Raw genomic sequence first — 13,793 nt, 5'->3', positions numbered from 1 at the left:
ATGCAATGCCCCATATATTGTGATCCTACTGTTTTAAATGATTAGACAAAGTGAACATGGTTATTGGAAATGACACATTTTACCCTCAGTGATGTTTTCATCTTGTTTAAATCAGTGCTGAAGACTTCTGTGTTTGCCAGGGCCTTTTAATAAATCAAATATTTACTACATCCTTTAACTGCACTCCTTTCACTTTCACTCTTTTATATATTTAATACTTACTTTTTATGTTTTTATTCTCTACGTCAAACTTTTAAATTTATTTTTATTTCTTCTGTTTTTGCTTTTACAATTTGTAATCTAAGTTCTATGTGAAAACACTCAGATTTATCTTGTTGCTACACAATCTAACTTTCCATGTTGACACACGGGAGTGTAGTGACATCTTGTGGCGACGGACTGACAGCACACAACTTAAAACTGGAGTAAACACAGTGGACAGGATGACATGCATTTCTCTTCACTACTTTGAAAAATATTCTGTTTTTATGAAATGCGTTTGTCATTTTAGTGTTTTATCGTTTTAAGATGTTTTAGGGCAGGTGCAATATTCTACTCACTTTTATTCTGCTTTATTGTTCTGGGTCTTACGTGATATGTCCTTGAGTATTGTTGTTGTTACACAATGTTCTGTTCTGCAGCTGCTGTGGCACTTTGGCCCGATAAGAATTTCCCCATCGGGACAATAAAGTATATTTTAATATGATCTGACAGCCTGCTTGTGTAAAGATTTTAACAATTTAGCCATTCATATTAAAAACAATATCAGATCTGCCATAAACAAAAACTATTGTTATGTTTTTAAACTCACGTTTGAAAATGTGGTTAAAATATTGTGCGACACTGAAGTTGCTGTGAGAGAAGATATTTGTTATGATGACATTAAGGTACAAAACTGAAGATTTGTCGCTAACACCTGCTGTTGGTCACTGAGATCTGATGACGTCAACTGGTGGTAGGTATTAATTAGTGCAAAGGAACATAAAAGAGTTACTCTCCTCTTGTCCTATGATGTTTAAGTATACAAAGGCAAAGAGGTAATGATGTCTGATCAACTGAGCGGCCACATGACTTTCATAGTGCTGACCTACAAGCCAGTCACCTGCAGTCAGATTCACCTTTAACCTCAGTGTACCCTCAAGTTCGGGCCCGTATCATTGGTAAGAAACCCAAAACACTCGATGACGATAAGGTGAACAACTGATATTATGTTGGTGGCCACTAACAGTGGCCAACTTCTGAGGGAAGTCGGTAACAGTAAATCTTAAAACGTACAAGGGATACTCAACATCATATCCTATATTCTAAAATTAACATTCCGATCCACTGAAATGCAGAAAGGAAGGAAAGGCTGGATAGAAGAGAGGATAGATGAACCGGATCAAATGATATATTGATATTTATAGTGGTATTATAGTATTTCATTATAGTATTTCATGATAGTATTTCTAGTTTAGTATCTAGCTGGTATTGTTGTACTCCATTCATGACACTCTCCACCAACAAACCCATGGGTGTGTTCTTTTATCATGTAGTAAAAAGCATAAAAAAACAGGAGCAGCTGATGAAACAATATAAACCCTCTGCATCTGGTGACTGCTTTTATTACTGTGGTGTTTTTTTTCTTTCTTTTCTCATATGAACTCATCGAGCTTCCGTAGTTTTCGCGGTGTCTCTCTTATTGTGAAGGGCCGGGGCCGGAAGTGCTGTGTCTTTCTGCAGGAGCTGGAGGAGGCGCTACTTCCTGTGACTCGCATCATCATCATCATCTCTCCGGTCGAGACTCCGCTCAACAGACAGTGAGTGAGACACTTTACTGACACTTAACACAGGGGACAGGGGACAGGGGACACCATCCCCTCGGGGAGTGTGACGCGTCCTGGTGGTGCGGTGTAACAGGACAACTCGTCCGGCTGCGTCACCGGCCGATGCTAACAGCTGCTAGTGTTTATGTAGCTGTCAATGTGCTGATCTCATGGCTTCTGTTTGACATAATTGGGGTGGGGGGGGACTGGGAACTGTGGGTAGTGTGGAAAGTAAAATACCACAACCCATTGAGATTGCAGCAGCAGAACAACACAACACAACACAACAACACAAACCTGCAGCGTGACAGTGATTTGTGAGGTTTGAATGATGGCTGCCAGGTCGACAACATCCTGGCTGTCCCTTCAATGTCACTTACTCCCTCCGCTGTTTGACCCTTTTGTTGTTAACTGTGCAGATTTCTGTCCCTTCAGATTCCTCGCTGTTCAAACGGGGGGAGGGAGGGCTGGTGAGAACCATGTGGGAGTCACATGAGCGACGAGGATGAGGCGTAAACAACGAGGGGGCAGCCCAAGGATTCAACAGCTGCACAGTGTCATCCGCTGCTGCAGCCCCCCCCAGTGTGTCCCCCCCACAACCCGGGCCTGAACCTATGCAATGAACAGCACCACGCAGCCCCCCCACACCGTGGATGGGAACGTGTCGGCCAGCTACGTGTTGGTGCCATTCTTCCTCATCACCATCATTGGGATAGTTGCGGCTGTGGTAAGTGGTTGGACGGGCCCATAACAAATTGAATAATTATCATAGTATCATGTTCCTAAAGTGCAATGCAACATGTGGTCGATTTCATTGATCGATATTAGATTTGTCCTCTGGTCACTATTCCATCTGATCTAATAGCTTGTTGTCCTGTTGCTATTGTCTCATCAGAATCAGAAGTATTTTATTGCCAAGTACGTTTACACATACAAGGAATTTGCTCTGGTTAATGGTGCATACAATGAACATAGAAACATAAAAACGCAATAAATACAACATACATAGGAGAGCAATAAAAAATAGGAAACCAGTATATATTTACTCACTGTATACTTCTTATTTACTCACTTTTTACCAATATTTATACAAAGTAACATTTATTTTGACATAAACACTTCTGAATAAAAATATATAAAAGATATAAAAAGTGAAGTAAAAAGTGTAATGCTAAATGCAAAACAGTGAACAGTGTCAGATTGCAATATGCAATGTAATGCAGTGTAACATAATATGATATGATATGATGATCATACAGTTATAGCTATTATAATTCTATTAGCACACAGTAAATACATGTTTGCACACGTACATTGAGAATAACTCTGATTCAGTGTATATCATTATATTCCATTTGCAAACACAGTGCAGAGGTATAACACACGGCTGATCCACTTCAGATTTGTAAAAGTGTGTCTCAAGTCATTCTCCGCTCACAAAGAAGAAATTAAAACCATAATTTCAATCTAGTCTTAAAGTTCGAACTTAAAGGAAATAAAAGTAGTAATAATGTGATAATAAACATTATCAGCTGGAGGTCGCAGGTCAACTTCCACAAAGTTGAAAAGCTGTGAAAACAATATTTCAGTGGAAACAATCCCACTAACATGGGAAAACCCAAGCCCAAACAGATAAACCTATTTCTACACAATTAATGCCAAGCTCTTCGTTTTGTCTCTTTCAGATCATGTATATCCGAAAGAAAAGAAGGCAAGTCTCTTAATCTACTCATTGATTTCCTCACAGAGCTTTAGGTGATAACATGATTGCGTTACTCAGTGCGTTTCGTGACTTGTTTGTTTGATTTTCCTTGGTTTGTGTCCCTCAGGATGGACCGACTCCGTCATCAGCTGTTACCGGTTTACACGTACGATCCTTCAGAGGAGCTGAATGAAGTCGAGCAGGAGATGTTGTGGAAAGAAGAAGACACACGGGTACGAAGCAACATCGGTTTTCAAGCTTAAAGAGTGTCTTTCTTCTACTGAACTTTTTTCTAGGTCGAAAGTGGTATTTCCAGTTGTGTCTGACCACATTTTTCACAAAGAGTGAAAGACACGTTGACAGTTTCTTTGTCTTTGCTCTCATCCTTCACTCGAACAGAACAGGAGTTCCTCTTTTTAGTTGCTTCCTGTTTCACAGAGGAACATATCTACAAAAAAGTAGTAGTATAGTAGAAACGTTTCACTTCCCTTTTCATGTGCAAACCTCACATTAGCAGTTGGTGACTTGTTTCTAAGATCTCTTCAGTGATAAGTTAGTTTCTTCACTTAACACAGAGTTTTCTTCTCACTCACAATTGTTGGAACAAGAAATCAAGTTTAGCAAAGGCCGGAATAAAAATAGATGTCCGCGGCAGCAAAGAAACCGAATTCAATTACCGAACAGGCTAATTATGGTTAAAAACAATGCACCGAGCCATGTGAAACACTAGGTGGCAACGTTTACAGGCATAAGCAGCTTATTCTATTTTACTCCATGTTTGTGAAAATGTGACATTAATCAAGTTATGCATTAATTTAAGAGGCTGTTACTGAATAGTTATAGTTAGAACTGAAACTAGAAATTGGTTTAATCTTGTGAGCTTTTGTGATTTAAGTCCCTTAGATTTCTGCTGCTGCAGCTTCCAACACAGGAAGTGAATTTAATTTAATTTGTTGTAGATAAAACTTCAAAAACGACTTGTCTCTGTGTCCTGGGTTCTGAGGAGAATCCACAGACTACAACACTTCACTATTTTCACTGGGACTCTTTCTTTTATAGAAGGTAGTTCAGATGAAGGGTTCCTAGTGTTGCTTTTGAGTTAGTGTAGTTGTGTGTTTGCCCATAATTGGGAATAAGTGCGGTGTGTGTTTGTGGGTTTATAAGGTGGATTGACCCTTTACAGTCACAACAGCTTTTTACATTCTCCCCGAAAAACAATTTAGCACTTGTGTTATGACTTTTAAAACACGACTGGGCTGAACTAAACTGCTTCATTCTACATCTTGTGTTCTCAGGTTGTTCAAGGCTGGGCGAAAAGTTATCAACAGCGGCGCCCTCTCCTGACCAAAGATGTCAACGCATGATTGCGGGCAAACCGTGGCATCAAACATTTGTCGGCGTGGAGACGACCTCCTGTCATTTTCAGTCATGAGACTCTGGTTTGCTTTCCTTTGCCACCGTCTGGAGCCGTCTGGGAGGACATCACCCGAGAGGCGTCCCTCTCCTCGCTGGGCACATAGTGACTGTCGGTTTGCGAGGTGCGGATCCTAACCCCCGTGTGCCTCACCGGACGCTCTACCTTACACTTATTTATTTGAAATTATTTATTCGACCCCTGTTTTACTGTGGCGTTCAGGGTGAAGAGAGGTGGCGTGCGGGTAGAGATCCAGATTCCTGTGGGTGTTCTCTGCTGTGTTTATATTGTCAGCGTGGGCGACAGTTCTGTTCCTGTGCTGCACGGATTTGTTCTCACTAGGTTTTAAAGGCTGTGGTTAGAGTATGAATGTTCTGCACTGGTTAAAGAAATCCCTCCTGCTGCGACGGGGGGGTGTGATCATTCACTGAGGTGGTTTACTTTGCTTTAAAAAAAACACTGGTAGTTTTCAATTAGTCACATTTGTTGCTGTAACACTGTTTCCAAAGAGCTTTAGAAGTATAGCTGTTGAATTAGGTTTGATCTATTTTCTGTTTCACTCTGAGTCTCAAGGTTGAACACGTCCTCTTTGGTTTGATTTTGCCCACCAGATGAGCTGCCTCTTTTTTTTTTTGCGGTTGAGCTCAAATCCTATGACTCCTATCAAAGGCATGAAAAGCCAGATATGCGAGTAAATAACACAGATATCCTCTCAGCCCTGTAATGAGTAGTGACTAGTGCCCTAAAAATGTCCTGTCCATGAGGCATGGCACCAGAAGAATCTGCTCAGATGAATACCATAAGTCTGACTCAGGAAGAACCTCAGTCGTCTTTTTTATTTTCTCCTCCATGATAACCTCTCCTGACCTTTGTCTGCCTGGCGTTTGTGAATGTAAACCTGAGAACAATAGAACTGTTACACTTTCCGTGACGGGGGCACAACTAGGCATTGTAATTTGTCAGCTAATGCTCTGGACTTGTGATCAATGTACTTCAGAATCAGCTCACGCACAAAAAGCTTGGAGGTGTTTGTGCAGGAAACTAACTTGACCCCCCGGAACATGCTCCTGGCTGCGACCTGCTCATATTTTACATTTCATTGATTATTTTCTATGCATAAACTGGATATTTTTCACGTAGAATGTTAAACGTGAAATTGAAATTGGCCGTTCACAGTTCATACTGTACAAATGTCAGAGCATATAACTTTTCATGGATGACTCTGATTTCAGGTCAAAGACTCAAAGAACTACTGATGTAACTGTCGACTGTGAATAGAAGCAAAGATATTAAGTTTGACTTGTCAGGCTGTTGTTGCTTTTAGTGACCGGATGAGACTGATTTAAAATGTTGAAGATGTAAATAAAAAACTAAACAAAATTAGGACAGATGTTTTCTTGAAGATACAAAACAACACAACAGAGAGAAATGACAAAGAAAATTCTCTTTATTGACCATTTCTGATACAAATTGTTGTAGGGCACCATAGAAATATAGACATTGTACATTTATATACGGTGTACATTAAAAAGAATGATCCCATCCTGTTGAGTTTTAACGGTTTATAAATGAACGGATGCAAGATGTCGGTATGTAGAACGACACCGATATTGTCAAGAAGTATTTGGAGGATGCTGAGAAAAAATAAAATCGTGAAGTGACCGTTGTACGAGTGCCAAACACACAAATGTCCAACAGCACAGTTAAGTGGAAAGAGCGCCCTGTCCGTCGCAAACACACAAACATTTGTCCGTGAAAAATCGGAACCAACATTTCAGTGCACCAGAAGAAACAAACTTTTTAAAAAGGAAAAAAACAAACCCGCTAATCTACCACAGTCAGCGAACACAGTTGTCGAGCTGACTGGCTTCAACACAACCTGTCTGCACGAGCCAACACGTGGTTGCGTGTAGGAACACAATCCCACGGTTGGCATCTAAAAATAAAATTAGAACAATCTGCAAAAAAAAACTAAAACCAAAAAGTAAGTTACACAAACTTTGTAATGACAACATCTTTCCATCTCATGCCAGAGGTTACATTTAAAAAAAAACAACAGAAAAACCAGTTAAATGCATTTGTAATGGTAAAGTAAGCTCTTGAGTGAGGTATGAAGATCCAGGCCGTGTTTCGCCTGTTTGCAGTTTTTCCGGGTTTCGTAACTGAGGTTGTAGCAGCTTAGGTGTATGGAAAAAACCCAGTTTAAGTGGACTGTGACCGCGGGTTCCCTGACACTTAGAAATACACAAAACATTATATATTTTTTTTCTTTAGCCGATGTCATACAACACACATCTTCAAAAAAAGACTAAGAAAAGTAGATATTTTTGTTGACCGGTACTAAGTTCTGACAGAGAGACCGACCCCTAGGTGAAGCAGTGAGTGCTACGTGGAATGAAAACGTTCAGCCCTGTTGGACACTGGTGCCGCCGCCCACTATCCTCCATTACAATCCTCTGCGCATCTGCCTCGAGTGATTGACAAGCGCGTGGAAACCGAGGAAACAGAGGACCAATGTAACAGCACTTTTTTGTAAAAGCTCCCTGAAGAAACAACACTGATGCGTTCAGCCTCTGCCAAGTTACCCTATCCTTTAAAAACACACGTTATACCATATAGATTTGATTTTTATTATGACATGAAAAGCAGCACACCCATGTTTTTGTGGTTTTTTGTCTTTAAATGGTAAGTAACCCCCAAAAGAACAAAAACAGTAAGTCTGATCGGACTATTCTGATTAGTTAATGATACGTCAACATCTCCCCATTACACGCCGAGTACCGAGAAGGCAGAAGCATATCTAGGTTTTAACTGCCCTACAGGTGGAGGAGGAGGGGGCGATGGTTCTGCTCTACTGGTGAGACCATGGGGTTGAGGTTAGACACGGGAAGAGGGGTGGAAAGAAAGAACAAACACACCAGCCGTTACCTATTCTCCTCCTAAACGCTGAAGCTCAACTCCATCTACAGACGTGATTGCAATGGTTAACCACTTCACGTGAACACACGAAAAAAGAAAAAAAACAAACAAGTATCGGTAAAATTCACCTTTGTCCAGTACAAAACATGGGAGAAAAATCTATACGCCCTACCATCTCAGATGCGGGAACGACAAAGAAGTAACATTGAGCAGAGAAAATGTCCTAGAAACCATCTTTAGGGGGAAAAAACAGAAACATCCAGGCTCTGTAGAGCAAACCTTTGTCCAGTATAAAAGACTTGTGATAGCATGACATGTAGAAGAAAGGGCTGTTACCTTTCATGATATTCTGAGATCTATGCTTGAGCAAGGTCCGTCTGTCTATCCAGTGCTGTTGCATGATTATTTACTGTGTTAAGCCTCCTTTTGGCAAAAGAGGGCCCTGTCGTGAACAGTGGTCATGTGGTGGCACTGGTGTTGGAGATACAGCCCAGCTCTGGTTTAACAGTAAGTCAGTATGTTGAGTGAGGTAGCATGCGTTGGGAGTTACTGGTCCTCTTCCTCCTCCGCCTCGGATGATTCCTGGGACGCCTTCTCCTCCTTCTCCTGCAACACGGAGAAAACAGGTCAGAGGTCAGAGTTCCGACCTCGTGGAAATGTTCAGCAAAAACAAAACTCCGTGTTTTTGCTTTCAATCACCCGAAACACTCCATAATAAAAAAAACATGTCCTGAGAAAGTGCAGCGGCGTGACGAACACCCAGGGGAAGGGTGAGCCATCTGTAGTGAAAAGTGATTCATAGGATTGGTGAGTCACACCCGCCGCCCCCCCCCCCCCCCCCACCACTCACACTCTGCTGCTGCCAAAGATGTTCATTCATAAAAACGAGCAGGGCTGGTTGAAGGGGTAACTCTGGGTCATTCCTCTCTGTGACTAACGCAGCACAGGCCTCTTTGAGAACACGCCCTAACCACTCGTGCACATGACAGAATGTTACTACACGACCACAATTCCTGACGAGATTAAACGTGCCTCTGTGTGCGGCTGGCAGGTTGTTTCACAGCTACAACAAAAAAAGACAAATAATCACGCTGTCAGTTGGGTAACCTATAGAATCCCGGGCAATGTTTTAGAGATAATTTGTCAGATTGGCTTTTTACAACCAAACCAGGTCGAGACTTTGAAAGATTGCAGGAACTAAAATGGCTGTGATGAGCAGAAAGGGCTTGTCAGAGAGGAAGAGGGCGGGCCGGGGAATTAGGAAAATGCAATTTCGCCCTGCAGACACTCATACCAATCATAATTCAATTGGGAGGAGGAGTGGTTTCACCGACAGGAGCACTGGAGCTGCACTGTGTGTTCGAGGAGGAGGCGCAACTCACCTCCTTCTTGGGTCTTCCTCTGCGTTTCGCTCCTGTAGGTGGAGCTGCTGCCGTCGCCTTCTGTGGAAGAAAAGAGCATCAAGTTAACAAGGGGGGTTCCCACGATGCATTGCACTGGGTCGTGCTGCTCAGTGAGAAAGGGTTTTTTGGGGACAAGTGCAAAAAAAACATTGTGGTGTGTGAACGCTCCAGCTTTTCCTGTGCCTGGAGCGGCCTGCAGGTGGCAGCAGTACCTCTGCAATGACACAGATGGAAGAGGGGGCACTGGGTTCATTGGCTATTATCTGGAAGGCCAACAGGAACTGCACACAGGGCACTCCAGTTCGCCGGCCACCTGGTCCGAGGCTCAGAGACAGCTGGTGGAACCGAGAGGAGACACAAACCCCTCCGCAGCTCTCGGCCCTCACTCCTGCACCGCTATCGCACAGCAATCGCCCATATCTGCTACCCCTCTTCTGTTGCTGCTATCTCTCGCTCCCTTTCCCATGCACGGCAGCCGAAAGACAAGAGCGCACGGGGGGGGGCTGGAGGGTTGGGGCTAGGGAGAAAAATCAGTGGTTGCTATGGCGACGCCAGGCAGAGAAGAACTAGGGCTGTGTGTGTGCCGGGTGGGGGCGGAGGGGTGCTCAGTGTCAGCCTGGAAACAGTCTTGCGGCCTCTGCACCTGCACCGCACTGTGCATGACAAGCTGCAGGAAGCTGGAGGACAGGAAGTACAGGCCAAGCATCACCCGCCCGCCCCCCCCCCCCCCCCTCAAGAAGAGGCAGTAAACCAAGGTCTTTACAATGGGAAACCCAAGCCAGGCTATTTCTGACACCAGGGGGGTTGGGGGGGAGCAGCACAACGAATATGTCACAAGTGAGAGCAGGACATCCTTTTCGAGTTTCGCTACCGTTAAAATTTTTTATCAACCGAGAGGAATCGAGGGGTTTAGAAAAAGGAAACGCGTGCAGGGGAAGATGGGACGACAACTGGTTTGTGCAATGTCAGTGTGAGTTTGTGTGTGTGTGTGTGTGTGTGTGTGTGTTCTTGGCATTGCGGTCATCCGGTGTGGGATGCATGTTCGCTGCTGTTGAAATCCCTCCTGCACACAGACTTACTTTGCCCTTGCCAGCTGACTTGTTCTTGCTGCCCTTTGGCCGTCCTCTGGACCTCTTTGGAGTCGGGGACCCACTCGGCTCCTGACAAGACAAGAGGCAAAATAAAAAAGTTAGCACAGCACCACACAAGATTTATAATATGTGTATACACTTGATCTGATTCTGTTTGGGAGGATTTGGTGACTGCCGCTGCCTCCACAACACAACACAACCAACAAGACCCCAGTGGAGTTTTTAAGGTCAACCCAGCTGATGTGTACCTGGGCTGACAGGACCACAGGTTGCCGTGATCTCACATAAAGAACATAGCTCCTGTCACACATTAACATCTCATAAATACAATAAAAACACACTGGTGGTACAAGATGGAGATAACAGCAGCACACGGTTGCTCTCGTCTTATTTCAGATGATAACCTGCGGTCGGAGGCCGCGTCATGGCCGACTCGTCTCCTGTTGCATTTCTCGTTTTTGTTTACAACCGCAGCTCGTAGCAACCGAGCAATTCAATCCCAGCGGCCGGTGCGAGCCAGTGTGTGCCTGTCATCCATTACATGACAGGCAGATGTGTGCCTTTAACCGGTTGGGTGGGTGGGAGGGTTAAAACCGGTTTCTTTTAAAGCAGGAGAAGAAGAAAGGTGTTGGGTTACAGGTTTGCTGAGGAGCACAGGAAGTTTGTAGTAGTATAGATGATAAGAGCGGATGATCCCAGGGTCCTCCTCCTCCCAGGGCTGGGACCTGGCTCCTCTCACGGCCGGGTGGTGGAGGAGCAGAGATGTGAGGGAGCAACAACATCCAGCTGCTACAGATGTGAGCCACTGGATCTGATTTAACACCTCAGATGACACCATGCTCCGGACTATGCGGTGGACTAGTGGCAGAAACTTGGACTATGGGTAGAAAAGGTCTCTGGTTCGTCTCTGGTTCGACCCCACGGAGAAACAACAAAAAGACGAACCTGGATTGATCTGTCCAAAAATCCAAGAGGATTCTCCCTACCCTGTCTAGTGCCCCGGAGCAAGGCACCTTACTCCCCCAACATCTGCCCCCTGGGCGGCGTATATGGCTGCCCAATGCTCTGTGTGTCGATGGGTTAAAAGCAGAGGTTACATTTCCCTACAATTGCATGAGTGTGCTTGTGTTTGGGACAAATAAATGTATCTTAATCTTAATCTCTGTCTATCTTTCTCTCGCTGTGGGTTCTCCTGACATGCAGAGGTAGTGAAGGGGGGGGAACTTACGTCATCGGGCTTCACCTGGGGCTGCTTGCGGGGTCTTCCACGCCCCCTCTTCTCTGTTTCCTCTTTAGGTGATGGTGTCCCCTTGTCGCTCATGTTTGCGTCGCTTTTCACACCTGGTGGAGGGGGGTAAATCACAGTCAGGGTTTGCACACACACACACACACACACACAAACAAACACACACAATAACACAATGCTATATACACTCGACGACCCGGGAGGAACCGTGCACCGGTACCCGGGTTGGGGAACTGGATTAATCCGCGCTTCTTATTCCCAGGTCTATTTGTGGCTCCGCTGCACAGTGGGCGGTCACAGGCAAATCTGCAAGAGACGCCTGAACCCGACGCTCCCGTCCCCGCGACGACCGTGATCACAGCCCCCCCACCCCCCGATTCCCTCTCCCCCCCCACTGTGACCACCGAGCACCGATCCACCGACACAAACAAACACACACACACTGGTTGGCTGGTGTGTTGCTCGGTGGAGATAATGCACTTTAAAAGAACCCCACCACCACCTCCGTCCTTCTTCCTCCTCCTCTTCCTCCTGCTCCTCTTCCTCTCTGCACGGTGGCTTCATATTTATAAAAATAATAAATAAATACAGAGGAGTCGAGGGGAGTGCACCGGGTTCATCTGCGGTGACGCGAGCCCGAGCCAAGGCAACAAAAGACGGCTTCATGTTCGCAGCCTGCAGCCTCCTCTCTCTCCGGAGCTCTCTCTCTCTATCTCTCTCCCAGTAGGAAACCAGCAGCTCCCAGTTCCCCCCCCACTCACCTTCCCAGCTCGGCCCGGACCCGCTGTGGCTGACTGGTTCCTGGAAGGCGGACTGGTTAGACCCGGTTAAAGAGCCTCGCACTGATCTATAGGCTCCAGCTTTTTATTCGTCACACGGCGCGCAGCCCGCCCCTTTAAACCAGCTCACACACACACACACACACACACACACTGAAACAGACACACACTCACACACACAGAGACAGACACACACACACACACTCAGCAGAGAAGCAGACTTTAGGGAGAATACATGTTATTTACCTGCAGCTCCAGCAGCTTATTCCGACGGAGTCCTATAAATAGCACGTCTCTTCTCCTGCAGATGAAGAGTGTGTGTGTGTGTGTGTGTGTGTGTGTGGTGGGGGGGGGGAATAGAGGCTCGAGCCGGGGGGAGTCGTGGGGCCATTTAAAGAGCCGCCCTCATGGAGCTGGGAGCCGGAGGGCGGAGATATGATAAACGGGCCACCAACAGAACGACAGCAGCCCCCCCACCCACCTCCTCCTCCTCCACCTCCTCCACCTCCTCCTCACCGGATCCTGTGCACGTCTGAGCCCACAACTCACTGAGACGTGTCTGCAAGTTGCACAACACAACTCCAGCAAAAAATATGTATTATAGCCTGTTGTAAAGATAAACTGTCATGCAATGTATGCATTATCTCTCAGTCTCCATGGTGACCATCCCCCCCACACACACAGTGTAAACAGAAGTCACCTTTAAGCTCAGGGATTCCTCCACTTTAAATCTAAGATATATCAATAAATCTGTTTCAATGTATGAATACATCTGTTTAAATATATCAATATATCTGTTTAAATATATCAACACATCTGTTTAAATATATCAATAAATATTTTTAAATATATCAATATATTTCTGTCAATATATCAATACATCTGTTTAAATATATCATATCTATTTTTAAATATATCAAAACATCTGTTTCAATTTATCAATACATCTGTTTCTATATGTCTTCTATATCTTTAGTAAATAGTCAGATCCTTGTGTAGAAATAACAATCTTAAAATGCTCCAAAAGTTTGTAAATCAGTAGTGAGATTATCAAGAGATTATTATTATTATTATTATTATTATTATTATTATTATTATTATTATTATTACTATCTGGTTGTATTAAGATTTACAGTACTTTTTTTGGCTGAAGCTGTTTAGAGTAAATCCTGTTACTTTATAAGAGATTTAAGTTCCGTTTCAGTCAGTTATATACAACGGTTTTGTCTGTTAAATAACAAAACTAAAACCATGAGTAATCATATTATATTTCCTATTCTCTTTACAACTCTTTGACTCAGTTTGTGAGTGAGTCAGATCCTTGTTTGCAGATTTAAATCATTACTGTAGAATTTGTCCTGTTCCCTCTTCAACTGGAATGTTTCAGAGTATTTCAGGACTTCAATCAAGTAAAACTAAAAATATTTTTTTTAA

General features: G+C 44.1%; 2 protein-coding genes across 2 annotated transcripts; one reads left to right on the top strand and one right to left on the bottom strand.

Moving 5' to 3' along the window:
* The first annotated feature begins 1,730 nt into the window (after positions 1-1,730).
* Positions 1,731-6,301, top strand: smim29 (small integral membrane protein 29). Its single transcript, XM_061075125.1, has 5 exons — positions 1,731-1,799; positions 2,241-2,532; positions 3,491-3,516; positions 3,635-3,740; positions 4,803-6,301. Exons 2-5 carry the CDS (start codon positions 2,425-2,427, stop codon positions 4,869-4,871), a joined length of 309 nt encoding a protein of 102 aa, XP_060931108.1. The 5' UTR covers positions 1,731-1,799; positions 2,241-2,424; the 3' UTR covers positions 4,872-6,301.
* Positions 6,302-6,939: 638 nt separating this feature from the next.
* hmga1a (high mobility group AT-hook 1a) lies at positions 6,940-12,375 on the bottom strand. The gene is made up of 5 exons (XM_061075378.1): positions 12,342-12,375; positions 11,563-11,675; positions 10,323-10,403; positions 9,223-9,279; positions 6,940-8,446 (listed from the first exon to the last, which is right to left on the bottom strand). The coding sequence occupies exons 2-5, from the start codon at positions 11,653-11,655 to the stop codon at positions 8,387-8,389; spliced, it is 291 nt and encodes a 96-aa protein (XP_060931361.1). The 5' UTR covers positions 11,656-11,675; positions 12,342-12,375; the 3' UTR covers positions 6,940-8,386.
* Positions 12,376-13,793: the final 1,418 nt, after the last annotated feature.

This window comes from Limanda limanda, chromosome 7 (genome assembly GCF_963576545.1).
Source record: "Limanda limanda chromosome 7, fLimLim1.1, whole genome shotgun sequence".
Taxonomy (NCBI): domain Eukaryota; kingdom Metazoa; phylum Chordata; class Actinopteri; order Pleuronectiformes; family Pleuronectidae; genus Limanda; species Limanda limanda.
This window is presented reverse-complemented; position numbering and strand designations above follow the sequence as displayed.